Source organism: Geotrypetes seraphini, chromosome 4 (genome assembly GCF_902459505.1).
Source record: "Geotrypetes seraphini chromosome 4, aGeoSer1.1, whole genome shotgun sequence".
Classification (NCBI taxonomy): domain Eukaryota; kingdom Metazoa; phylum Chordata; class Amphibia; order Gymnophiona; family Dermophiidae; genus Geotrypetes; species Geotrypetes seraphini.
In genome coordinates, this window is record NC_047087.1 from 17,862,409 (window position 1) to 17,888,393 (window position 25,985).

At 47.1% G+C, this 25,985-nt stretch overlaps 1 protein-coding gene across 1 annotated transcript in view; it reads right to left on the reverse strand.

Moving 5' to 3' along the window:
• USP10 (ubiquitin specific peptidase 10) overlaps nucleotides 1-25,985 on the reverse strand; it is a 193,550-nt gene that overhangs the window by 6,246 nt on the left and 161,319 nt on the right. The window contains exons 12-13 of the mRNA XM_033941815.1: nucleotides 10,734-10,878; nucleotides 2,250-2,315 (exon numbers count right to left, since the gene is read on the reverse strand). Of these exons, the coding sequence (XP_033797706.1) occupies nucleotides 2,250-2,315; nucleotides 10,734-10,878 (211 nt within the window). The remainder of the gene's footprint in view (nucleotides 1-2,249; nucleotides 2,316-10,733; nucleotides 10,879-25,985) is intronic.

The window sequence follows — 25,985 nt, forward strand, 5'->3', positions numbered from 1 at the left end:
CATCAATTATGTTCCTTAACAGAAACTTACAAAGAATCAATATTACTATCCAATTACAAATACTGAATGAAATAGGGCTACGCCAACTGAGAGGGATGATTATGATACAATGAACCACAGTAATAGCTGTATATAAAAAAACATAAAACAAATTATCTGAGGGAGTGGACTGCCATCTCTCCCCCCCCCCCCAAGCAAATCTAACACTTCTGATCTCTGTCTCTGTACTAGAATAATTTCACAAGCTAGATTCTACTCACCATCAAAATTGCTCCATTTCCCTAAGTAATTTCATCACACCACTTTGCAAGACTATCACATGTACCAAAGCCTGTTCCAAAGCTTTCAAAATTACTATCAGTTCTCACAAAAAGGTCAGGACAGTTTTTTTGTTAGCAATGCTTAACATAAGGCTTGTACAAAAATTCCTGTTTTAGAGGTAGCTTTGTACGTGAAACCTGTATGTTATTTATAAATTAGGACTTTGTTACCAAGTCCAAGACCAGTTATTGAAAAATCATCAAAATTGTTTCCTTTTTAAACCTCATTTTGCTGTTGTCCCAGAGGAAAACATACAAAATTAAAAATCCTCTGTTCTACTTTAGATTTATGAGGGCTAAGGGCTTGAGAAGGGCAAGCAGCTGAATGTGTCCAAGACTAAAATGTCTGATCTAGCAAGCCCATACTAGTAAAAGCCCCTCTTTTCAGAAGCCATACCACTTAACAAACCTAAGCAAAAAAATGCTACTCCCACTGCATATATGTACATTGAGTCCTGGACTTCTCAAAAAATAGAACAAGGCAACAGGACTAAACCCATGAGTGGCTCAGCCTTTCCTTTATGACAGAGCCTTTAGTGGGTCAGTTCAAGGTGCTACTTCTCTCTTTTCATCCCCTTCTAATATTTGCTTTGGGACACACTGCTACTACGTTCTTACCTGTTTAAATATGGTTTTATAAAATATGTTCATTCTCCTGTTATGCACTTTTCCAAATGAAGATTATAGACCACATCCTACCATTAATTACATTTTTCATTTATGATTTGCTTTTTTTTTTTCTTTTTATTGTATATATTTTTTAATTGTTCCCCATATAGTTGCCTTAAAATGTTGAGCATGTAATCAAGTCTTAACAATACTGAAATAGCGAACAGATCAAGCCTTTTATAACTGACCTGTGGATAAGCATCTTTCACTTAACTGATTTCTAAGATCAAGAAAGAAGTACAGTGGTACCTCGGTTTACGAGTGCACCAGTTTGCGAGTGTTTCGCAAGACGAGCAAAACATTCGCAAACTTGGTGCCTCGTAAACCGAGCTTGCCTCGCTGTACGAGCACACCCCCCCCCCCCGCTATCCGGCATCCCCCCCAGCGATCTGGCATCATCCCCCCCCCCCGCTCACGTTGCCCCCCTCCACCGCGATCCTAACCCCCCCCCCTCCCCCGAGCAGTCAATGACATCCTTTACCCGACTTGGCACCAGTGCCGGTGCCCGAAGATCCTCCCTCTTCTGGTGCGGCCTGGGCTGGGCGGTGCGTCGGAGATCCTCCTTCTTCTGCCCTGGGCTGGCTTTGAGCATTTGCGCATGCTCAAAGCCTTCTGGTCTCTCTCTCTCCAAGATTGAGAGCGAGACCAGAAGGCTTTGAGCATGCGCAAATGCTCAAAGCCAGTCCAGCCCAGCCCAGCCCAGAAGAAGGAGGATCTCCGACGCACCGCCCAGCCGCACCAGAAGAGGGAGGATCTTCGGGCACCGGCACTGGTGCCAAGTCAGGTAAAGGGTGTCATTGACTGCTCGGGAGGGTGGAAAGTAGGATCGCGGTGGAGGGGGGGCAACGTGAGCGGGGGGGGGATGCCGGTTCGCAGGGGGGGGGAAGCTGGATCGCGGGGAGGGGGTTTGGAACAGCGTCGGATTCCTCAAGGGGGGGGGGAAGAATGGAGCAGCACCGGTAGCCTCGTGGGGGGGGGAGGAGGTGGAACCAATCAAAGCAGTTTCCCTTACTTCCTATGGGGAAACTTGCTTTGATATACGAGCAATTTGGTTTACGAGCATGCTTCTGGAACGAATTATGCTCGTAAACCAAGGTTCCACTGTACTTCAGGAAATTTGGAAGTCTTGCACAGTCACTCGCTACAAATTCTGTGGAGTTGTCAGACTGGTTTGGAAGTGAACAGTATAAGGTATATAACTGACCAGCACAGTACTGCTATGCAAATCTTCTAGCACAGAATAATGTTAAGTTTCAATACCTGCAAAGAGCCGATAGGTTCTCTGGCCTTTGAAAATTTTACTTTTCACACCTGAAGAAAGTAGATCTGAAAAACAAAGTACATTTCAGCATTGGTAGTTGCTTGCCCAGCAGTTCTCTCCTGCTCCTCTATGCTTCCGGCTCAATTAGAACCAGCTTCTATTAGGCTACAGCATCATTTCCAACTACCTGGGTTTTTTTTCCAATCCCTCCCCCCTCAAACTTTAGTCCAGTCATTGTGGCTAAAGCCCTCAGCCAGTACCCCTACAACAGAATTTCTTAACAGTCCATAAACTTGTGCCCTAAGTGCAACCACTAACAGTGTTAGCTAGAGGCTGACCAAATTTCAGATTCAGAATCAAAACAGACCTGAAATCCAAGGTTTGGGTTTTCACCAAAAATGCCTGCGCATTTTCAGAGGAAGCCCAAAAATGTAGCCCCGCCTCCTCCACTGCCACATGACAACTTCCCCCAAACCCCCCTTAGAAAAAACACTTCCTCCAGGCTACCCACCACTTCTCCCTCCTTTGTAGTTCCTCTTCCTGGCCTACCTTGTAAAAGCCCTGGTGGTCTAGTGATGTCTTCAAGCCAGAGCATCCTGAAATGCTTCTGCCCCCTTTCTTCGTGCTGTAAAAATGGCAGCTGTGACTTCTCAAGGTAGTCTCGTGAGACTTCCACTGGAGTTCATGGCTACCATTTTGGAACTGGGTATGGCCTGAGTAGCAGTGACATTCTCTTGCAAAGGTCATTCCCAATTCCAAAATGGCTGCCGTGGGATGTCATGGCCATCGTTTTTTTCAGCATGCCCGGGTAGGAGCAATTTGGGATGCTCTTACCCTGAAGACACCACTAGACCACCAGGGTCTCTACAAAGTAGGCCTGCAGAAGTCAGATGGGGGTTGGCCTGGGAGTGGGAGGAGGCTGGCCTGCGGCAGTGGCAGCAGGGCCACAGTTTTAATTACGGTTACAGCTGTAACCAAGCCATGGATTTGGTTTTGGCCAGAACAAAAACCAAAACTGATGGTTTCAGTCTGCCTTTAGTGTTAGCATTCTGTTAACAGCTAAGACGCTCCTCCATCTCTGGAATGTGAATACTAACTTGGTCACATCTGTAGCACCAACCATGCAGACAAATATTTGATTAGCCTTCTGGAGAAAGGCCCAATATTCTTTACTTCTTTTTTTAAATCTCTGCAGCTTCTTTCTGCTCCTATGGCTTTCCAAGCTCAGTGACATCTAACCCCTATTGAGGTAATGCCATCATACATGTTTCCCTATTTACCCCTTTCTACTGCAGATCGGTCCTTAATAAGAAGTCACAGACTGCAACACCCTCTGAAACAAAGCAGGGGATGGTGGATAAGGAACAGTTGGTCCATTTGGCCTACTCAATTAATCCCAGCTAAAGATATATCCAAAACTCCCACATGTACAAGCTTGATTACTGCAAGTTATCACTTTTTATATGAGTGTTTTGTTATCTTTTCTCCTCCTTCCTCTAACATTCTGGATAACTAATAAAAGTTCAGTAATTTTTAAACTGTTTTTACCAGAAAATGTTCTGTATTTTACTGAAGCCAACTAACTATGACTATCATAACCACCCTTTCCCACCTTTCCTCAGTAACATTTCCTCATGTCTCCCTTCATATGGTCTTTAGCAGCCTTTCTCTGAACCACTTCCATCATGTTCTAAGCATCCTTAAAAGGGTCAAGGCCTCCATAACAGTATCCAGTATGGAGTGGCTTCATTAGTGATCTACACATACACTGTGACATCCTTTTACTAATTCATAGCTCTGCTTCTGTACCCAGACATATTACTATTTACACTGACTAGGCACATTCAAATAAAAAGAGATTAGGTTCTTACCTTGCTAATATCTTTTCTAGTGGATAGGTGTGACATTTTGGACAATAGGGCATTCTCCCCATCTTGCAAGCCATGAAGGAATTCACTTAAGTTTTCAATTCCTTCTAACGAGGTCTCTGATGCCCCCTTCAGTTTGTATCAAAGCAGGCAACAGCTCTATATAGATATACAAAAGGAGGAGGGGGTATGGGGAGACTCTCTCAAATATAGCGCTGGTTCTGCTCTGAAAGTATAACAAACATGTTAAACATTGCAAGGGAACAATCCAAACTTCAGAATAATCATACAAATCAGAAACATTTAAGGAGTTCAAACATTCTCCAATGTGCTATAGCAATACATTCTTCAAACCCTTGAGGGCTGACCAACATCAAAATCTCAGCTTTGACTTGAACTGTCAAATTGAAGAAGGCAGGTGGAGAAATAACTGACAGGGCAAGGCTCCAGAATAACACACCTATCTACTAGAAAAGATATTACCAAGGTAGGAATCTAATCTTTCTCTAGTGCAATAGGTATATTATTCTGGACAGTAGGGACATACAAAAGCAGTTCCAGAAATCAAGGGCAGGACCTCTGCACCTGCTCTAATACTGAGGACCCAAATATGGTGTCCTCCCATGCTGCCAATGTCCACTCTATAGAACTTGGAAAACGTATGCAGTGTGGACCAGGTCGCTGCCCTACAAATCTCTTTGGGCGAAATCACACGAGCTTCTGCCCACAAAGAAACCATGCTTCTTGTTGAATGAGCTTCCAAGGAGTCCGACGAATGCTTGCTACAGGCAGTACATGCTGATGAGATGGCAATGTGAATCTATCTTGAACTGGTAGCTTAGGACACTTGGTCAACCATGTCCAGCCTGACTGCTGGGCACAAACAGATGGTCAGACAAATCAGAACTCATTGGTAACCTCTAGATAACGTAGGAGAATTATCTTCATATCCAGCTTTCTCAGTCTGATCCTTTTTCTCTGATCTTGTGGTCTAGAACGCTGGTAATTGTACTTCCTGATTGACATGAAATGCCAAAGTGACCTTCGGCAAAAAGGAAAGGACCATGCTTAGGGAAACTCTGCCTTTGTGATCTTGACGAAGGGCTCCCTGCACGAGCTCAGAGACTCTTCTGACCAACGTAATAGCCTTGAAGAGAATGGTCTTGACAGTAAGGTCCATCACAGACACCTCTTCAATAGTCTCACATAGAGCCTCACTGAGGCCGTGCAGAAGCAGCTTAAAGGATGAGCGACAGAAACAACTGCTTTACTGCTGGTCTGAGCCTTAGCACCCCTTTTAATAACTTTTATTCTTGTATACCGCCATACCCAGTGAGTTCTAGGCAGTTCAGGAATTTGGCTATGTCTGGACAAGAAGCCAGAGGAGCTTTGCATTCTTGAGCTCTGAACACAAGAGCCCCACCACTGGAGAAAGCCAGCACCACCGAGATTGGAGCACTAAAAACTGAACTCTAGTTTTGTGTACCAGTACTGAAAAGTCTCCCATGCCTTAGCGGAAGCGGATTGTCACAGGCTTATCCTTTGCGCTCTAACGCTGCACCCTCAAGAGCCATGCTGTAAGACCGAAGCGATTCAGATCTTCTATGACCACTGGTCTCTGGTAAAAAAGATCATCCCTCTGAAGACACACTAGGTCCACATACCACAGCCTGAACGGCCATTCTGGAGTCACAAAGACCATGCTCCCTGGGTGGTTTGAAATTCTGTGAAGAATCCATCCTATCATGGACCATGGAAGAAACACATTCAAGAGCTCACTCTTTGTCACGGCTGGACTAGGGCATCCAGGCCTTCGCTTCCAGGTTTGGATCTTTGACTGAAGAAATAGTCCACCTTTTTGTTCTTCGCCATAGCCTCAGATCAAAAGTTGGCCAACCCCATAGAAGAACGATGGACTGGAACACTGCTGCAGATTAATGTCCATTCTCCCGGGTCTAAAGTTTGCCTGCTAAGGTAATCAGTCTGGACAATGTCCACTCCTGCTATATGTTCCATGGAAACTGCCAATAGGTATATCTCTGCCCATTGGAACAATAAGTTAGCCTTCAAGTCCAGCTGCACACTCTTGAAGCCTCCTTGGTGATTGACATACGCCACCGCTGTAGCATTGTCCAAAAAGACTTGGACAGCCTGTCCTTCCAGAATCTTCTCCAGCTTCTGCAATGCTAATGGAATGGCCCAAAACTTGTGTCTGTTGATGGACCACTCTCTCTGGGAGGCCGACCACTTCCCCTGGACTGGGCAATCATTGAAGTAACCTCCCCAGTCAAACAGGCTAGCATCCGTGTGAGAATCACTCCCAATGCTATTCTTAGGGGCATGCCCCGTAATATCAACTGTGGACGAAGCTACCACCGCAAACAACCCACCCACCCCTGCAGCAGGAGAGATGCCTACTCTCTCCCGCTGCTATACAACACCCCCTCTGCCTCCGACATCTCCCCTTACCTCCATGTAGATGTCTGACCTGAGGGATGCGGATTTCCTCCACCCAGCTGGCTCACATCTTCCAAAATGGGCCTTCCCCTCCCCAGCACTGATTGGCCCAAGTTGTTTAATGCCCCTCCCATGATGGCCTTAAACAACTTGGGCCAATCAGAGCCTCAGGCCCCCCCACCGATGCATCCCAGGATGCACCGGGGAGGGGAAAGCCCATTTTGGAAAACAAAAAAGCTTTCTGAAAATCTAGATACACTACATCAACCAACTCACCTTTATCCACATGTTTATTCATACCTTCAAAGAGGTCAAGCAAATTGGTGAAGCAAGATCTCCCTAGGCTGAACCCATGCTGACTTTGTGAGCCTTTGCCCATGGGACCACATCTATCATGGTTGCCATGGATCCTAGCACTTGTAGGTAATGTCTCGTGAATGGAGCTATTTGGCCAGCAAGCTCATTATCTGAATGTAAAGCTTCTGCCTGCGTGCCGCTGGTAGATAGACATGATCTTATGCCTTGTTGAAGAAGACTCCCAGGTATTGGGACAGAATCAGTTGGCTCTTTCAGAAATTCACTATCCAACCCGGTTTTTGCAGGACCCAGACCACGTGAGCTGCCACTTGTTTCTCTTCTAGGAATGATGAAACTCTGATCAGCCAGACATCCAGGTATGGATGAATCTGCAAGTCCATCTTGCATATATGGGCAGCTATCACCATCATTACCTTGGTAAACGTGCAAGATGCTGTCACCAGCCCAAAGGGAAAAGCTAAGAATTGATAATGGTTTTCCAGGATATGAAAGATGGGAATGTGCAGGTAGGACTCCATCAAATCCAGATAGGCCAGAAATTCTCCAGATGCCATCACCACCATGACTAATCATACTGTCCCCATGCGAAAGCGTGGAACTTTTAGCACTGCATTGACATGTGCACGATCTAGAATGGATTTCCAACTGTCTGAACCTTTCTTGGGAACTATGAAGTATATGGAGTATCTGCCTAAGCCCGAATCTTTGGGTGGCACAGACTCTATGGCCTGAATAACAGCCTCTGAACAATAGCCATGACCTTGCTCGGTTTCACTGGTTGCCCTGCTGGGGAGTCCACAAACCAGTCCTTTAATGGCTGGGTGAATTTGAGCTTGTAACCGCTCTTAATGAACTCCAGCACCAATGGTCCAACGAAATCTGTGCTCAGGCCTCTACAAACTCCAAAAGCCATCCTCCTATCTTGAGGGGAACTGCTCCGGACCTGGTGTCATTGTACTTTCTTGGAGGCTGTAGCGGGACGAGGACTGGAGTTCTGGCTCCCTGGAAGGATCTCTGAGAGGAGGTTCCTCCTGAGTATTGACGACAACGCTTGGAGCCATGAAAATTAGACCACTCAGAGCCTCTAGAGGTTTGTGGTCTGCTGTCAGGTAGATTCCAGCTGATGATCTGCCATGCTGGTCCAGTCCCTTTCTGAACAACATTTATCCTTTGAAAATAAATCTGCTGAGGGTAGCCTTGGAGGTGGAATCTCCTGCCCACTGCCTGATCCAGAACATTCTGCGGGATGATGCTCGTGACTCTGATGATGTTGTAGAGATCACTGGCTACATAATCCACTCCAGCTGATAGGAACTTGGATAAAGGCTCGCTCTGCCAGCTCAAGCCATAACCTGGTATGACAGGCGCATGTCACAAAGTAAGCTGCTGCAGCTGCTTTGATTCCCAAGGCCAGCACTTTAAACTGTTTTTTAAGAATCACATCCACTCTGCGATGTTGCATATCCTTTAATACCATACCTCCCTCACTTGGTAGGGGGATGTGTGTTTGGTTACCTGTGCTACCAAGGAATCTACCTTGGGTTGAGCAAACAGTTGCTGACATTCCTGTGCCATCAGATACAGCCAAACCATTGCCTTGGCTACCTTAAGGGACCAATGCTCCATGACCAGTACACTAATATCAGGATGCCAGGGAAACAAAGACTGGGCTCTCATTCCACTCATTATAGAGCAGGGATCAGAGGGGACCTGCTGGGAGTCCAAGATTAACACCTGCAAACAATAAACTCTGACAGAGCCAAGGTTCTAAACAGTCGGCAGATGGTGGGGATCCATCCCTTGATCAAGGACCACCATTGTATCTTGCGAACTCACACTTGCCTGCAACCCTGCATTTCCCGACAGGGAGGACTTGCTCTGTGAAAGTAAAGGCATACAAATAGACCCCTCACCCACTGAGTCTCTCCTGGAAAGGCTAATTGGATCCAGGCCAGCCTCTGATACTGAGGCAGACACACCCTCATGCATCTCCTTTAGATGAATCCAGCTTGCATCTTTTGGGCTCTGTGGCTTTCGAGCCCCTATCTCTTAGTCCCAGTATGATCACCATTTGGGACCTCTGGAAGGGATTTACTCCCAATTGATAGACCCCTCCCCTTCCCCCGGGCCATTTCTCAGCCCTAGACAGCAAAGGGGAGGCTAAGCCAACCCCTCCTGCCTCTCCTTCATGTGCTGTGTGGCAAGTGGCGCAACAGCACTCTTTGTGTGTCCATCCATTACTGGCATGAATTAGGTGTAGAGGAGCCTCATAATGCCATACCTGTTAGTTTTGAGGCAAAACAAAGTGTTAAGGTTCTGGAGAACTTAGAAAAAAAAAATCAGGAAATCCAAGATGGCTGCCACGTCAGCATTTTGGCCCCAAAATGCCTTACCCAAAACAAAAAAAACAGCAATTTTGTGATTTTAGAGGTGGGGAAACCTAAGGGAAGGAGCAGAAACCTTATAGGCTGTAACAGCCTTAGTCATGTAATCTGTGCTGGAAATGTGCTGTAGCTGGATCTGGGAGAAATCACTGCCTCAAATGGACTGCTCCTCCAATACTGAATCTTTAGGCTGTCAGTCGGACTAGTGTCTGACAGAGCCTTGAACCTCCACAGACAAGAAAAGGGGGAGGGCGAAATGCAGCCGGCACCCTGCGAGACTCACTTAGCCCGGATGCCTGACACCTGTGCTCAATCCCCTGTGATGCAGTAGGTGAGAAATGCTACAAGAAGAATGGATCCCGAGCTCCAGAAAAGTTTCTGCAGGTTGGCCAACAGGTACCACAGAGGAACTGCTCTGTCAGCTGCAGACTTCAGCAAAAAAAATAAAGAAATATAGAGAGCAGATCAGAAAGATTCCTTCCAGCTCATGTGCAGAAGGAAAAATTGAAGGGGGGCAGTAAAGCCTTCTAGTGAAGGAGGAGGGATTCAAAAGCTGGAGTGGATTCCTTCTGCATGGCTTGCAAAGATGGAGATATTACCCATCCATCCAGAATGACACACCTATTGCACTAGAATATGCATTACTACTGGATCTTTCTTGTTTAATAGTTTGCAGCTTAAGTCTTTCCAAATGAAGATTGGCTAACAGATTTTTGGGTGCTGTAAAAGCTGTTTCCAAAGCATCCAAGGAGCAGAAATCTAGGCTAAAGAATCAAATACACAGTATTGCCACTGAGTCAACTCCATTTTACCTCTCTTCTCTTAAAAATGATGTGCAGCAAATACAGAACTATACATTATCATGTTTAACAAACAGGAATGATTACATAAGAAACCAAATGAATTGAGACAGAATTATAACACAACTTATTTAAGATTTAGTAAAAGGAAATTGTGAAGTCTAAGCTCTGTGATTAAATTTTGCAGATAAATGAACATCAATATATTTAAGAGCATAAGAGTTGCCATACTAGGGCAGACCAAAGGTGCATCAAGCCCAGTACCCTGTTTCCAACAGTAGCCAACCCAGGTCAGAAGTACCTGACAATTTCTCAAAGAGTAAAACATATTATATGCTGCTTATCCTAGGAATAAGCAGTGGATTTCCCCAAGTCCATCTTAATAATGAGAACTTTTTAAGGGAATTATCCAAACCTTTTTAAAACCCTGTTAAGCTAATAAATTTCAGAGTTTAATTACACTGAGTGAATAAATATTTTCTCCAATGTGTTTTGAATCTACTATGTAGTAGCTTCATCGCATGTCCCCTAGTCCTAGTATTCTTGGAAAGAATAAACAAGTGATTCACATCTATCCATTCCACTCCACTCAGTATTTTTATAGATCTCTAACATATCTCCTCTGAACTGTCTCTTCTCCACACTTAAGCCTTTACCTTTACTGATTTCCAGGTCCACCGGATACTCAACGTTCTTGATAAGTTTCTGGCATCCACCTGTCTTCTCATACACAAATCGCTTCAGGTGTAAAACAAGAACGGGTGGCAGTTCTTCCAGGGTCACTCTACGACTAATCTCAACCTAACATACAGAAAACACAGCAATTCAAACATGAAGCCAGCCATGATGCTTGTCCATATCAACACACATGAAGAAGCAGGCACGATTCTGGCCGCCTTGATAGGCAAAGTGGATAAACCATACAGGTCTTTCTTTTCCTGCCATCATTTACTATGTTCCCTGTCAAAATGTCTCCATCTCTGCCCTATGTTAAAGTACTAAGCCATGGCTGTACTAAATCATTGAATATAAAGGGGGAAAGTTTCACAATTGGGATTGAGACAATCTATGGTTGTTACTGAAGGCAGTCACTCACCGAGGGAGTCTACAGTGACTGAGAGGACACTTGAAAAAAACAACTTTGATGCAAGCTTTTGAAACAAAAGTTGTAGAAATAACACTCATATAGCATGTTACAGCTTCTGATAAAAACAAGTTACTCACTTAGTAATATTTAGGATTTTATGAAAGTGGAAGATGAGCACCCCTCACCAGCAATTCAACATTTGCAGGGCTCATCAGTGAGCCCTACACTGGAAACTGCTCTGTATGGGGGACCTACGAGGGGCTGCTGAAAAGTTCTCAACCTAACTAACAAATTTGGGGCAGTCTCCATCCAGGGTTCTACGTACACTTAGTCCAACGATTTTCCACTTTTTTCGTTCCATGTTTATCTGATGCAACAAATAAAGTAGAAAATCACTGGACTAAGTATATAGCCCTTGATGGAGACTGCCCCAACTTTGCTGGTTGGGCTGAGAACTATTCAGTGACCCCTCGTAGTATTAGAAAGTAGAATTAAGCAAGTAGGAATAAGAGCTTGAATCCAAAACTTCCACTCAGTTTATTGTATCCTTTTCAACCTAATGTATGCTAGATAAGGAGTTGACAATGTGCATCTGTTTATGTTAGGGGGAATGCAAAACAACCCTTTAAAAACTGAATAGAAATGGACCAATTTTGGCATGGGAGAAGCCAGTGAAAGAGATGCGGGCCACATCAGACTGGAAATTTCAGAAAAATAAGCTCACATCATAATATGGTCCAATATATTTCTAAAGAAGAAGCAGTTCTGGTTTTTGCATTATACAAAAAAGTTAGGGAATCACTCCTTTCAAACTGTCTTTCCCCTCGACCCTACTCTCCAGTCACAGACAGACAAAACAAATAGAGACAGGAAATAATTCAATGACAATGCTCTGCATGCTTTCCCATGCGATTCAGATGTATATTTCTGTTTTCATTGTTAATTCTAATGTGAAGCCTACTGACTGAGTTGTACTGTTTTCTTTTTGGCTACTACTGTATGCATACGGGATAGTAGTACTCCATGGTTAAACAAAAAGCCACACACTAAAATCTGAGAAAGCAGTTACTTACTGTAACAGGTTTTATCCAAGGAAAGCAGGCAGATATTCTCACGTATGGGTGATGTCATCCATGGAGCCCCGATGTGGACAGCTGCAAAAGCATTTTTGCTTGAAGAACTTTAGAAAGTTAGCGACTGACCACACCATGCTTGCGCGAGTGCCTTCCCGCCTGACGTAGGGCGCATGTCTCCTCAGTTCACATAGCCAGCTAAGAAGCCAACCAGGGGAGGTGGGTGGGTTGTGAGAATAACTGCCTGCTGTCTCTGGATAACACCTGTTATGGTAAGTAACTGTGCTTTATCCTAGGACAAGCAGGCAGCATATAGCACAGTTACTTACCGTAACAGGTGTTATCCAGGGACAGCAGGCAGATATTCTTAACGCATGGGTGACGTCACCGACGGAGCCCTCGGTACGGACCTTTTTAACTAGAAGTTTCTAGTTGGCCGCACCGCGCGTGCGCGAGTGCCTTCCCGCCCGACGGAGGAGAGCGTGGTCCCCAGTTAGGATAAGCCAGCTAAGAAGCCAACCCGGGGAGGAGGGTGGGACGTAAGAATATCTGCCTGCTGTCCCTGGATAACACCTGTTACGGTAAGTAACTGTGCTTTATCCCAGGACAAGCAGGCAGCATATTCTTAACGCATGGGTGACCTCCAAGCTAACAAAGAGGGAGGAGGGATGGTTGGCCATTAGGAAAATAAATTTTGTAACACAGATTGGCCGAAGTGTCCATCCCGTCTGGAGAAGGCATCCAGACAGTAGTGAGTAGTGAACGTGTGAACTGAGGACCAAGTGGCCGCCTTGCAGATTTCCTCGATGGGCGTGGAGCGGAGGAAAGCCACAGAAGCAGCCATAGCTCGGACTCTGTGTGCCGTGACAGCACCTTCCAGTGACAGACCGGCCCGAGCATAGCAGAACGCAATACAGGCAGCAAGCCAATTGGAAAGCGTTCGTTTGGAGACAGGATGACCCATACGGTTAGGGTCGAAAGACAAAAAAAGCTGAGGAGAGGAGCGGTGAGCCCTGGTACGGTCAAGATAGTAGGCTAGGGCACGCTTACAATCCAGCGTGTGCAGCGCCTGTTCCCCAGGATGGGAATGGGGCTTAGGGAAAAAGACAGGCAACACAATGGACTGGTTGAGGTGAAAAGCTGAGACCACCTTAGGAAGAAATTTAGGATGGGTGCGCAGGACCACCTTGTCATGGTGAAAAACAGTGAAAGGTGGATCAGCGACCAGTGCATGCAGCTCACTAACCCTCCTGGCAGAGGTGATGGCAATCAGGAAAAGCACCTTCCAGGTAAGGAATTTGAGCGAAGTTGAGGCAAGAGGCTCAAAAGGAGGTTTCATGAGAGCTGATAAAACCACATTCAGGTCCCAGACGACAGGAGGAGGCTTCAGAGGTGGTTTGACATTGAAGAGACCTCTCATGAACCGGGAAACCAGAGGATGAGCCGTGAGAGGTTTTCCGAGGATAGGCTCGTGAAATGCAGTGATGGCACTGAGGTGGACTCTGATGGAGGTAGATTTGAGACCAGCATTGGACAGAGAGAGCAAATAGTCCAGTACAGATTCCACCGCCAAAGAGGTGGGATCCTGATGATGCCGTAGACACCAGGAGGAGAACCTGGTCCACTTCTGATGGTAACATTGGAGGGTGGCCGGTTTCCTGGAGGCGTCCAAAATGAGACGGACAGGCTGAGATAGATTCTCTGGAGAGGTCAGCCCGAGAGAAACCAAGCTGTCAGGTGGAGCGAAGACAGATTGGGATGTAGTAGAGATTGATGCTGCTGTGTAAGTAGAGTAGGAAACACAGGAAGAGGAATGGGCTCCCTGGAGCTGAGTTGGAGCAGGAGGGAGAACCAGTGTTGTCGTGGCCACCGAGGGGCGATGAGAATCATGGTGGCCCTGTCCCTGCGGAGCTTGAACAAGGTCCGCAACATCAGAGGAAGTGGAGGGAAGGCATACAGGAACCGATCCTTCCAATCGAGCAGGAATGCATCTGGTGCCAGACGATGAGGAGAGAAGAGTCTTGAACAGAATTGGGGCAGCTGATGATTGTGAGGTGCTGCAAAGAGGTCCACCTGCGGAGTGCCCCATCGAGCAAAGATGGAGTGGAGTGTTGGAGGATCCAGTGTCCACTCGTGAGGTTGAAGTATGCGGCTGAGATTGTCGGCCAGGGAGTTCTGTTCGCCCTGGATATAGACCGCCTTGAGGAAAAGATTGCGGGCCGTGGCCCAGGTCCAGATGCGTAGGGCCTCGAGGCAAAGGAGGCGAGATCTGGTGCCGCCTTGTTTGTTTATATAGTACATGGCGACTTGATTGTCTGTGCACAGGAGAAGAACCTGGGGGCAGAGAAGATGCTGGAACGCTTTGAGAGCGTAGAACATGGCTCTGAGTTCCAGGAAATTGATGTGATGCTGACGCTCTTGTGGGGTCCAAAGACCCTGGGTGCGTAGATCCCCTAGATGGGCTCCCCATGCATAGGGGGAGGCATCTGTGGTGATGGTCATGGAGTGAGGGGGCAGATGAAAGAGTAGACCCCTGGAAAGATTTGAGGAGTTCAACCACCATTGGAGAGATTGCTGAAGAGATGATGTCACAGAGATGGGATGAGAAAGAAGATCCGTCGTTTGTGACCATTGGTTGGCGAGAGTCCATTGAGGTGTCCGGAGATGGAGGCGCGCCAGAGGAAGGACATGAACTGTCGATGCCATGTGGCCCAGGAGGACCATCATTTGTCGGGCAGGGATGGTGGGATGCATGAGGACCTGACGACAGAGATGGAGCAGGGTCCACTGACGATCGGAGGGAAGAAAAGCCCTCATTAGAGTGGTGTCCAGAACAGCTCCGATGAATTGAAGTCGCTGGGTGGGAAGCAGATGCGACTTGGGGTAGTTGATCTCGAACCCCAAGAGATGGAGGAGAGAGATGGTGTGATGAGTAGCCTGTAGCACAAGTTGAGGCGAAGGTGCTTTCACCAACCAATCGTCCAAGTAGGGGAACACTTGGAGGTTGTGAGACCTGAGGAAGGCCGCTACCACTATCAGGCACTTGGTGAATACCCTGGGAGATGAGGCGAGGCCAAAGGGAAGCACCTTGTACTGATAGTGATGGTGGTGTACCTGGAAACGCAGGTAGCGGCGAGAAGTCTGATTGATGGAGATGTGAGTGTAGGCCTCCTTGAGGTCCAGGGAACATAGCCAGTCGTGTTGAGAGAGAAGAGGGTAGAGCGTGGCAAGGGAAAGCATTCTGAACTTCTCCTTGACGAGGTGTTTGTTGAGGTTCCTGAGATCGAGAATGGGACGGAGGTCTCCCGTCTTTTTGGGTACCAGGAAGTAGCGGGAGTAGAATCCCTGACCCCTTTGTTCTGGAGGTACCTCTTCGATGGCATTGAGAAGAAGGAGGGATTGAACCTCCCTCAGGAGGAGGGGGATTTGAGATGAATGAGAAGCAGACTCTACGGGAGGGTTGTCCGGTGGAAGAGTCTGGAAGTTGAGAGAGTAGCCGTGGTGGATGATGTTGAGGACCCACTGGTCCGATGTGATGACCTCCCAACGGCTGGAGAAAATGGTGAGACGACCTCCGATTGGTTGTGGAAGAGGTAGCGAAGGTGGAAGACTGGCTATGCCCTGGAGAGAAGAGTCAAAAGGGCTGAGACGGCTTAGCAGAAGGCAGAGGCTTGTTAGGTTGAGTGGATTGAGAACGTGCCTGCGCCTGGTGATGTTGCTGCCGTGGCCGCCGAGACTGTTGGGAAGGTGGATTGAGTGGTCTGGCTGAGAATCTGCGCTGGTATGAGGTTTGAGGCCTGTAAGGACGTGTAGGCGGAGCCTTCTTTTTTGGTTTAATCAGGGTGTCCCACCTAGTTTCATGCGCAGAGAGTTTTTGGGTGGTGGAATCCAGGGACTCTCCAAACAGTTCATCCCCAAGACAAGGGGCGTTGGCTAGACGATCTTGGTGATTAATGTCCAAGTCTGAGACTCTCAGCCAGGCCAGGCGGCGCATGGCTACAGCCATGGCAGAGGCACGGGAGGTAAGCTCGAAGGAATCATATATCGAGCGGACCAGAAACTTTCTCAATTGGAGGAGACCAGAGATTTGTTGCTGAAAAAGTGGGATCTTCCTCTCTGGGAGATACTTCTGGAGGGCTGACAACTGCTGGACCAAGTGTTTCATGTAGAATGAAAAATGGAAGGAATAGTTGTTCGCCCTGTTGGCCAACATGGCATTCTGATAGAGCCTCTTGCCAAACTTGTCCATGGTTTTACCCTCTCTGCCAGGAGGGGTGGAGGCATAGACACTGGAGCCCTGAGTCTTCTTTAAGGTGGATTCAACCAGGAGGGACTCATGGGGAAGTTGTGACTTATCGAATCCTGGAATAGGGATAACCCTATAAAGGTTATCTAACTTGCGTGGGGCCCCAGGTACTGTAAGGGGGTTTTCCCAATTTTTATAGAAAGTCTCCCGTAGGATGTCATGCACGGGTAGTTTAAGAAACTCCTTGGGAGGTTGCTCAAAATCCAGAGCCTCTATAAAGGCTTGGGATTTCTTGGAGTCTGATTCCAGAGGGAGGGATAGGGCGGCAGACATCTCCCTGAGAAACTTTGAGAAGGAGGATTGCTCAGGCCTGGAGGTGGCATCAGGAGCTGAGGGATCCTCATCAGAGGAGGAGAGATCTTCCTCGGTACCGGGGGGAGACTCTTCCCACAAGTCTGGGTCCCGGACCTCCGGGTGTGCATGACGCGACACCGGGGTGGAAGGGTCGGTATGGTGAGTCTTGGACAAAGATTTCCCAGAGCGTACCGAAACGGTACCGGGGGAAGAGGACCGGCGTCGGTCCCGGTCCCGGGAAGAATGGTGCTCCGCTCGGTCCCGAGGAGGATCCGCCGTGGCATGTTGGGCCGAGAGAATCGGCATGGAGGTATTAATAGGAACCGATGGGGTGGACACCGGTGGCTCGGTACGGGGCTCGGGCCGGTCTGGTACCGGAAGGAGCGGTGCCAGGATAGTAGGCAACAGTTGCTCGAGCTGACGTTTCAGCTGGTCTTGCAGTTGACCCTGGAGGATGGCCGCAATTCGGTCATCCAGGGGAGGCACCGGAACCGCTTTCTTTTTCTTCGGTTCCTTAGGTGCCGCTCTACGTCCCGGCGATGAGGAGGCCGATGATGAGGCACTCACCGAAATCGGGACGGAGCGCTTTCGGGCTCGGCTCGAGGCCGGCAGGGTCGGTGTCGCCACTGTGGCTGGTGGGCGCTCGAGGGAAGGGGTAGGCTTCTTAGCCGGCTTACCTTGCGCCAGCGGCGCCGATGTGGGGTCGGGCGTCGTCGAAGCCGACGGTGCCGATTTCTGTGGTACCGCTGTCGAAGTCGAGGATTCCATGGTCGACCCGGTGCCGAACAACAGATCTTGTTGGATTTTTCGGTTTTTAAGCGTCCGCTTTTTAAGAGTGGCACAGCGGGTGCAGGAGTCCGCCCGATGCTCTGGCCCCAAACACTGTAAACACCAATTGTGTGGGTCAGTGAGGGAGATCGGGCGTGCACACCGCTGGCACTTCTTGAAACCGACCTGCGGGGGCATGAAGGGGAAAACAGCCTCCGCAAAATCGAATCCCGAGGCCTGGATAATGGCAACAGGCCCTGCCGGGGCAAAACGAAAAAAGATAGAAAAAATCAAAGTTTTTTTTTTTTTTTTTTTGCAAACTAAAGAAAAGAAACCCGAAGGTGAATACAAAGAAAATAAGAAAAAATTCGCGAGCGGGAAGGCAAAAAAGTGAGTTCAACGGCCGTTGAAAAACACACGCGTCTTCTTCGCTCCGCGGAAACGAAGAAACTGGGGACCACGCTCTCCTCCGTCGGGCGGGAAGGCACTCGCGCACGCGCGGTGCGGCCAACTAGAAACTTCTAGTTAAAAAGGTCCGTACCGAGGGCTCCGTCGGTGACGTCACCCATGCGTTAAGAATATGCTGCCTGCTTGTCCTGGGATAATCTCACTTATGGGTGACCTCCAAACTAATCAGAATGGGATGGTAGGAGTGTTGGCCTTTAGCAGAATAGATTTAATACTGTTTGGCCAAAGTGGCCATCCCGTCTGGAAAAGGAATCCAGACAGTAATGAGAAGTAAAGGTAAGAACCGAGGACCAAATAGCAGCTTTGCATATTTCCTCACCATGAGTGGATCTAAGGAAAGCTACTGAAGCTGCCATAGCTCTAACTTTGTGGGCTGTGACTCGACCCTCCAGTTGTAGCCCAGCCTGAGCATAACAAAACGAGATCCAAGCAGCCAACCAGTTGGAAATTGTCCTCTTGGAAAATGGATGCCCTAACTTGTTAGGATCAAAGGAGACAAAAAGTTGCAAAGAAGATCTATGTAATTTAGTCCTTTGCAAATAGTAGGCTAAAGCAGAGTATGAAGAACTGTTTCTCCAGGATAAGAATGAGGCTTGGGAAAGAACACTTGAAGAACAAAGGATTGATTGAGGTGAAATTCTGTAACTACTTTGGGTAATAATTTTGGTTGAGTGCGGAGTACCACCTTATTATGATGGAAGACTGTAAATGGTGGGTCCGCTACCAAAGCTTGTAGCTCACTGATTCTGTGAGAAGATGTAAGAGAGATGAAGAAGACCACTTTCCAAGTGAGATATTTAAGATGAGCCGTAGACATTGGTTCAAATGGAAGCTTCATTAATTTAGCAAGAACGACATTCAGATCCCAAATTACTGGAGGTGGTTTGACATTGAAAAGTCCTTTCATAAATCTGGAAACCACAGGATGAGCAGATAGAGGTTTTCCCTCTAGTGGTTGATGAGAAGCAGCAATTGCACCAAAATGGACTCTAACAGAGGTCAATTTGAGACCAGATTGAGATAAATGAAACAGATAATCCAGAACTGAAGACAAGGAGGTAGACTGAGGTTCCTGGTGATGAAGATCGAACCAAGCAGAAAACCTAATCCACTTCCGGTTTTAACACTGCCTGGTGGTAGGTTTTCTGGATACTACAGAATAAAGCCTTTATCTAAATCTTTTATAGCGAATAATGGGCCACCAAGATGATTAATTTAGATTTTTTAATGATAAATTTTCCATCGCGTCTTATTTGTCATCACAACTAATAGACTATCATGACTATTTCCTGACACCAATTTCTACTACTTGTTTCTACCAATGCTCCTTTTATTTCCCCTTTTGAGTGATTAAACCAGTGGAAGGCACATCATAACTATACAGACGTCAATCTTCAGAATCTCTTATGATGTATATATCATTTCAAGTCCCCGTCTTGTATGTCTTTGTAATCATTTGTTCCAACCACCACTTACCATTTCCTATTTTATCTTTATTCTTAATGGCTAAACTTTTAATTTATAAATACCCATAAATATCATCTCTAAAAACCATTGATATAGATAATATGGTAAAAAATCTTCTTACTCTATGTGAAAGGCAACACTTATCTTAGTGGATCCTGCCACCATCAACTTTGACGTGTAGTAGAAACTCCTGACGCCCTTTCCTTATATGAGCATTTCAACCCCCAAACGGGTCTTCCTCGGGGGATGTTAGTTATAAGCTGCCTTTCCAAAAGCTTATACATGGGTTTACTCCAATTCTCTCAAAATATAAAAGTTTGTCCTACTGCTTGTCATAACAGCCGACCAAACGGCATTGTCTCCAATAAGGATCTCTTCTGGATTGACTCCAAATTTTTAACTTTCAATAGTTGAAAGTTAAAAATTTGGAATCAATCCGGAAGAGAATTTGGTATGGGGGGGGGGGAACCAGTGAAAACACATACTGAGTTAAATGGAAAACATTAGATCCAGGGGGAGGGGGGGCTATCCCAAAGAAATAGGAAAATTTTATTTCTCCATTTATATCTTGCGTTACAATAAAACATACATACTGTATTTTTCGCTCCATTAGATGCACTCGACCATAAGACGCACCCTAGATTTAGAGGAGGAAAACAAGAGAAAAAACATTCTGAACCAAATTCTACCTGCCAGGCTCTGCACCCAACCCCACACTCCTTGCCAAGCTCTGTACCCTGTACCCCCCCTCCTTGCCAGGCTCTGTACCCTGTCCCCCCTCTGATGGTCTAGTTGTAGGCCGGGAAAGGGCAGGCAGAGACAAGGGGGGGGCAGGCCTAGTGGCTGGCAGGCAGGCAAGCAGGCAGGGAATAGGGCGGGCGGGCGGGTAGGTAGGCAGGCAGGCAGGCCTCCCCACCTCCCAGGCACGCAGCAGGAAAACCCTGGCCTCTCCCTCCTCCCTCCCTATTTTTAATTTGCAGGGCAGGCAGGCAGGCCCCAGCCTCTCCCTCTTCATCCCTACCCCTCCCCAGGCAGGCGACAGGCAGGCCCTGGCCTTCTTCCTCCTCCCCACCGACCCCTGCGCGTATCTTTTTTTTTTTTTTTTTTACTTCTAGATGCGGCGCCTCGCTGAGAATGGCACACCAGGCTGGCTGCCTGGTTCCTGCCGCTTCCTCCAAGAACTGCCAGCTGCCTCCTCTTCCATTCTCTCATGTAGCGGCGCACCAGGTTGCCTGCCTGGTCCCGTGCCGCTTCCTGCGAGAACTCATTTCTCAAAGGAAGTAGCACGGAACCAGGCAACCTGGTACGCCGCTACGCAAGAGACCGGAAGAGGAGTCAACTGGCAGTTCTCTGAGGAAGCAGCGGGAATCAGCCAGCCAGCCAGCCTTGTGCGCCGCTCTCAGGGAGGGAGGGTGCATTAAAATAAGGTAACCGGGGGGGGGGGGGCACTTTGGGTATTCGCTACATGACGCACCTTAATTTCCACCCACTTTTGGGGGGAAAAAGTGCATCTAATGGAGTGAAAAATACGGTAATATAAAAATAAACAAAAGAGAAGGAATTCCCAGCTTCTGCAGTACAGTGACATCTAATGGTCAGTTATATTATTGTACTTGTTTTTATTTTATTATTCTTTCAAAACTAACAGAAAGTTTGGCTTTCCTCATTTTATTTTTTTTTTTTTAACCTAAGGTACTTTGTCTTACAGGGTAAACTGTATACTGTATTAGCACCATAAAACTTGCTGAGCATTTTAACACAGCTGCCTTTAGTCAAAATCTTCAAAACTGCTGATTAAAATATCCGTAGGTAGTTTTTTGGATGCTTATACTTCCAGACAGTGAAATATACAGACACAAATACCAGCATCTAAATTTCTTCCAAACCTCAAATTGAACAGCGGGTTGTCAGTAAAAATGTTTAAGCCATCTGCAGTAAAACCAGAAATGACAGATGAGGGGAACCAGGATGCATCTGGCAAATCCCATTGAGCTTTGCACTGTATATATTACTCCCACATACAGTTTCCTCTACACAGAAGCCCATGCATTTCCTTCTTTGGTACTTCTAAATTTCCTAAGACACATTCTAGACAAGACTGTCTCATATATACCTGACCTCCAGTGAGAATGGTTTCCTGCTGCCACTTTTAATATTGCAGTTCACATTATTCAGATACAACCTAGCAAGTATTATATGTTCAAATGGGAGAGTACACTATGCCCAAACTAAGTCATGGAAAAGTACATACTGCTTACAAATTTGGGGTGTGGGGGGAGGGAAGAAGAGGGGCAATGAAGCACTTTATGTAGATAAAAGATCATTTACCCATGGAAATTGGCAGTCCCTAAACCCAGCATAGAATAAAACTGAAGACAAGGAAGAGAAAGTACAGAAGACGAAGACATTTTCAAAACTCTATGCCTACTTTCTAGCAAGAACTGTGAATTTCTCTTTGAAAATTAGCATGAAGCTCTGCAGATAACCTGCAAGGTTTTCATGACATTTCAAAATTCCCTCCTCCCCCATTCTTTCCCTGTCCTACTGAAAAAAGAACCAATCTTCAAGATCAATCTAGGCTACCTGTGACTTAGCTATTTGAAAATGCAATACTGAAAATGCAGCTTTATATACCCCTGCTACCGGGAAAATAACTTAATTTTTAAGTTATTTTCTCCAAAATTGTGGATACTTTTTCAGATTCAGAACTCAGTTCTTAATGAGCAAGGGCTTTGAACAAACTCAGCAAGAAGGTGGAGAGAAAGGGTTGTTGAGAACCACAGCCCATGGGTACCACTCTCTCTTGGAATAGCATTGATTCATATAAGGTGGGAGGAAAGTGGTGAACAAGTTTAAGATTTAAGAAGGCTAATGACAAAATATAAGGTGCTTTTTTAGTTGATTCTCATTATCTGAAAAAGGATAGTAAATAATCTTCATCAAGCTTCAGTAAGCTGGAGGATGAATAAATAGTGAAGTTGCTCTTAGACTTCCTATCCACGTATCAGTATAACTCATAAAAACTTACATACTAAAAACCCAGAACCAGGAATCCTCTTCCACTCTCCCAAACTACAGTCATCTCAACTTTCCTAAGCACATGTATCATAAGAAAATCACCTTTACAATAGAAAAGCTGAAAGTATAGTAAAGCATAGGCAAATCAAGATATACCATAATTTTCATTCCATAAGACGCACCTGACCACATTTAGATTTAGAGGAGGAAAACAGAAAAAAAAATTCTGAACCAAATTTTCCCTGCCAGGCTGTGCACCCTGTTCCCCCTCCCTGCCAGGCTCTGTCCCCCATCTAGTGGTAGGCCAGGACAGTGTCTTATAGAGTGAAAAACCCATAGGCAGTATAGGCACCCCCTGTAGGCAGCACCTCCAGTACCTTTTTTTAAAGTCCATGCTCCTGCCTGTCTCCCTCACTGGATGGCTGTTCTTCTGTTCGGGCAGAGCGGCACAGAAGGCAGGCGCAAGCTGTTTGCGTTCCTGCCTGGTCCGGTGCCGCTCCCTGAATGGCTGCTGTCCTAGGCCCAGTACAGCTGTGTGTTCAGTATAAAAAGTGCATATCTGTTTTTATTTCTTTTTCTGAGTTTAATTTCTTGGGTTTCCCGTTCTCTATTTGGTAACGGTCTGTGTGTGAAATCATTTAAAGTTGTTTTTATGTGTGGTAGTAGTGGCAGGAAGGGAGATTAGAGAGAGGGGGAGCAGGGGCCCCCTCCTTAATTTCTGCCCTGGGCATGTGTAAAACTGGTCCTGCACGTTTCAATCCTGAGGCATTTATTAGAGTTGGCTTTCCATAGGAGCCAGAATGCTTTTTTTCTCTCTATGCAGAAGCACTTTCGGGTTGCGGACCTGTGACTTCGTCCCCCACAGCCAGCGTGCAGTGCTCCTGGGGGTCCGGATTAATCTTGTATTTCGTGTCTTCAGCGGACTCGCTCCCTCCTACACTTGGAAAGCATAATTTTAATTTACCGGTAACTTGCTCCACTGCTTACTCCGGTGGCATGACAGGAAGGCATCCTTCCACTTTTCTATCGTACCACATAACCAGAAGAATGCAACTACAGAGTATTCACATGGTGCCGGTGGTATTTTGTTTTCCTGTGAAGAGCATGAAGAATGAGGAGACGGTAGCTGAGGTCTGTGATCTAAATGCTTGAGTACCTGATTGTAAAAACCACTTAGATAACCTTGATAAGCGGTATATCAAATTCTAATAAACTTGAAACTTGATACCTGGCGGCGCCGAGCCGCTACACTTGTTCTCACTGCAACGTGCGCTTCTACTCCCTGCCTTGCTACCGCAGCTGCTCTGAAGCCTTTTACCACCGGGCCGTGTTGGAAGAGCTATGCTGCTGCTACTCCATTGCGGATGAAACGATGCGGGACATCCTGCTTCGGGACTGACAGAGCCAGTGCTTGGCAGGATCCCAAGAGGAAGAAGACCGCTCTACCCGAACAGAACAGCCATCCAGCGAGGGAGACAGGCAGGAGCGCAGAAAGCTCCAAAGGAATTTTTTTTAAAAAAAAGGTACGGGGGGAGGTGTATTCACTCCATAAGACGCACCCTTATTTCCACCCACTTTTTTGGGGGAAAAAAGTGAGTCTTATGGAGCGAAAAATACGGTATTATGTAAGATCCTCTACATATCAAGCAAACATGTTCTTAGCTCTGGCGCTTCATCCCTTTGCCTTATTTTCAAATTTCCTTTTTTTTTGTCCTAAATTGTTTATTTGTTGTATATCCTCTATGTCAGTGTTTTTCAACCTTTTTTGGGCAAAGGCACACTTGTTTCATGAAATAAAACACGAGGCACACCACCATTAGAAAATGTTAAAAAATTTAACTCTGTGCCTATATTGACTATATATAAAGTAATTCACTTGCGTGCCACCGCCGCCATCGGGAACAGGCCGGCGCCAAGTTCTCCCTGCTTCTCTTCTCCGCGGGGCCGACCAACTCTCACCACCCGTCGTCAATTCTAACGTCGGAGAGGACGTTCTAGGCCAGCCACGATTGGCTGGCCCAGAACGTCCTCTCCGACGTCAGAATTGACGCGAGTGGCGAGAGTTGGCCGGCCCCACAGGGAAAAGCAGGGAGAACTTGGCGCCGGCCTGTTCCCGATGGCGGCGGTGGCACTCAAGTGGCTAAAGAGCCGCAGTTTGCCGGCCTAGGGACAACACTGGAGGGTGGCCAGCTGTGCACCCCCTTGGGACGTAAACCCGGGGTGGGGCAGACCGCCCCCCCCCACCCTGGTATGCCACTATCTGTACCTCACTCCCTCCCTATGACCAAAAATTCTCCTTTCTTCTATTCCCCGTGTACACAACCATCTCTTTCCCTCCCTTCCACTCTCCAAAGTCCATGCCTTCTGTGTCCAAACACTCATTCCCTCCCCCACCTCAGCATCTCTTTCCCTCCCTTCCTCTCTCCCAAGTCCATTTCTTCTGTGTCCAAAAACCCATTCCCTCCCCCACCTCAGCATCTCTTTCCCTCCCTTCCTCTCTCCCAAGTTCATGCCTTGTGTCCAAAACGCACTCCCTCCCCCCTTTTGTGTTCCGTGTTTGCCTCCCAGCCCATCTTTGCAACTTTCTCAGCAAAACGAAGCTCAAGCCGCAAGGCTTGTCTTCTGCTTCCTGCCTGCCCTGCCGCGCACAAATAGCCGAACGGAAGTATTCTCCGACGTCAGCGCTGACGTCGGAGGGCAGGCTTTGCTTAAGCCCTCCCTCCGACGTCAGCGCTGACATCGGGGAACGCTTGCGATCGGCTATATGTTAGCTGCAGGGCAGGCAGGAACAGAAGACGAGCCTCGCGGCTCGAGATGTATTGAACTCCGCGGGTCCCCCGTCCAGCTCTCTCCTGTCCACGTGGGGCGGACCGCCCCTCTCCCTAGACTGTGGCCTAGGACCCTGGGGGAGCCCGGGCCCCCTGTCAGCTCCGGGCCCCTGAATGCAGGACTGGTGGTACTGCCCTGATGGCGGCCCTGACCGTACGGCACACCAGGCAACATCTCGCGGCACACTAGTGTGCCGCGGAACAGCGGTTGAAAAACACTGCTCTATGTGACCGTTTATTATCATGGCCTCTCTTTTGCAGAAGAGTTGACTGTTGATGCTGCATTCATGCATTGCATGTCTGAGTCTTATCTGCACTAAGTTGGAGCACTGATCAGTAAAAGTGTTCCTTAGCTATGCACATGCATAATGATGAAACCTGCTATTCTGGATAAGCTTTCACATCAGACCAAAACATTTAGACACCTAACACTTTTGTTTTTTGCTTCCAATTTGGTTGGCACATGCCTCACTTAACACAAGACCAGCAGTTTTAATTTACAGCTACCCTGGGTAGTTCTTGATTTTTAGTCTTCAACCATCCTCCCTCTATATCCCAGGCCCTCAGTGACAGCCTCTAATAAGAGGCCATAGATAGCA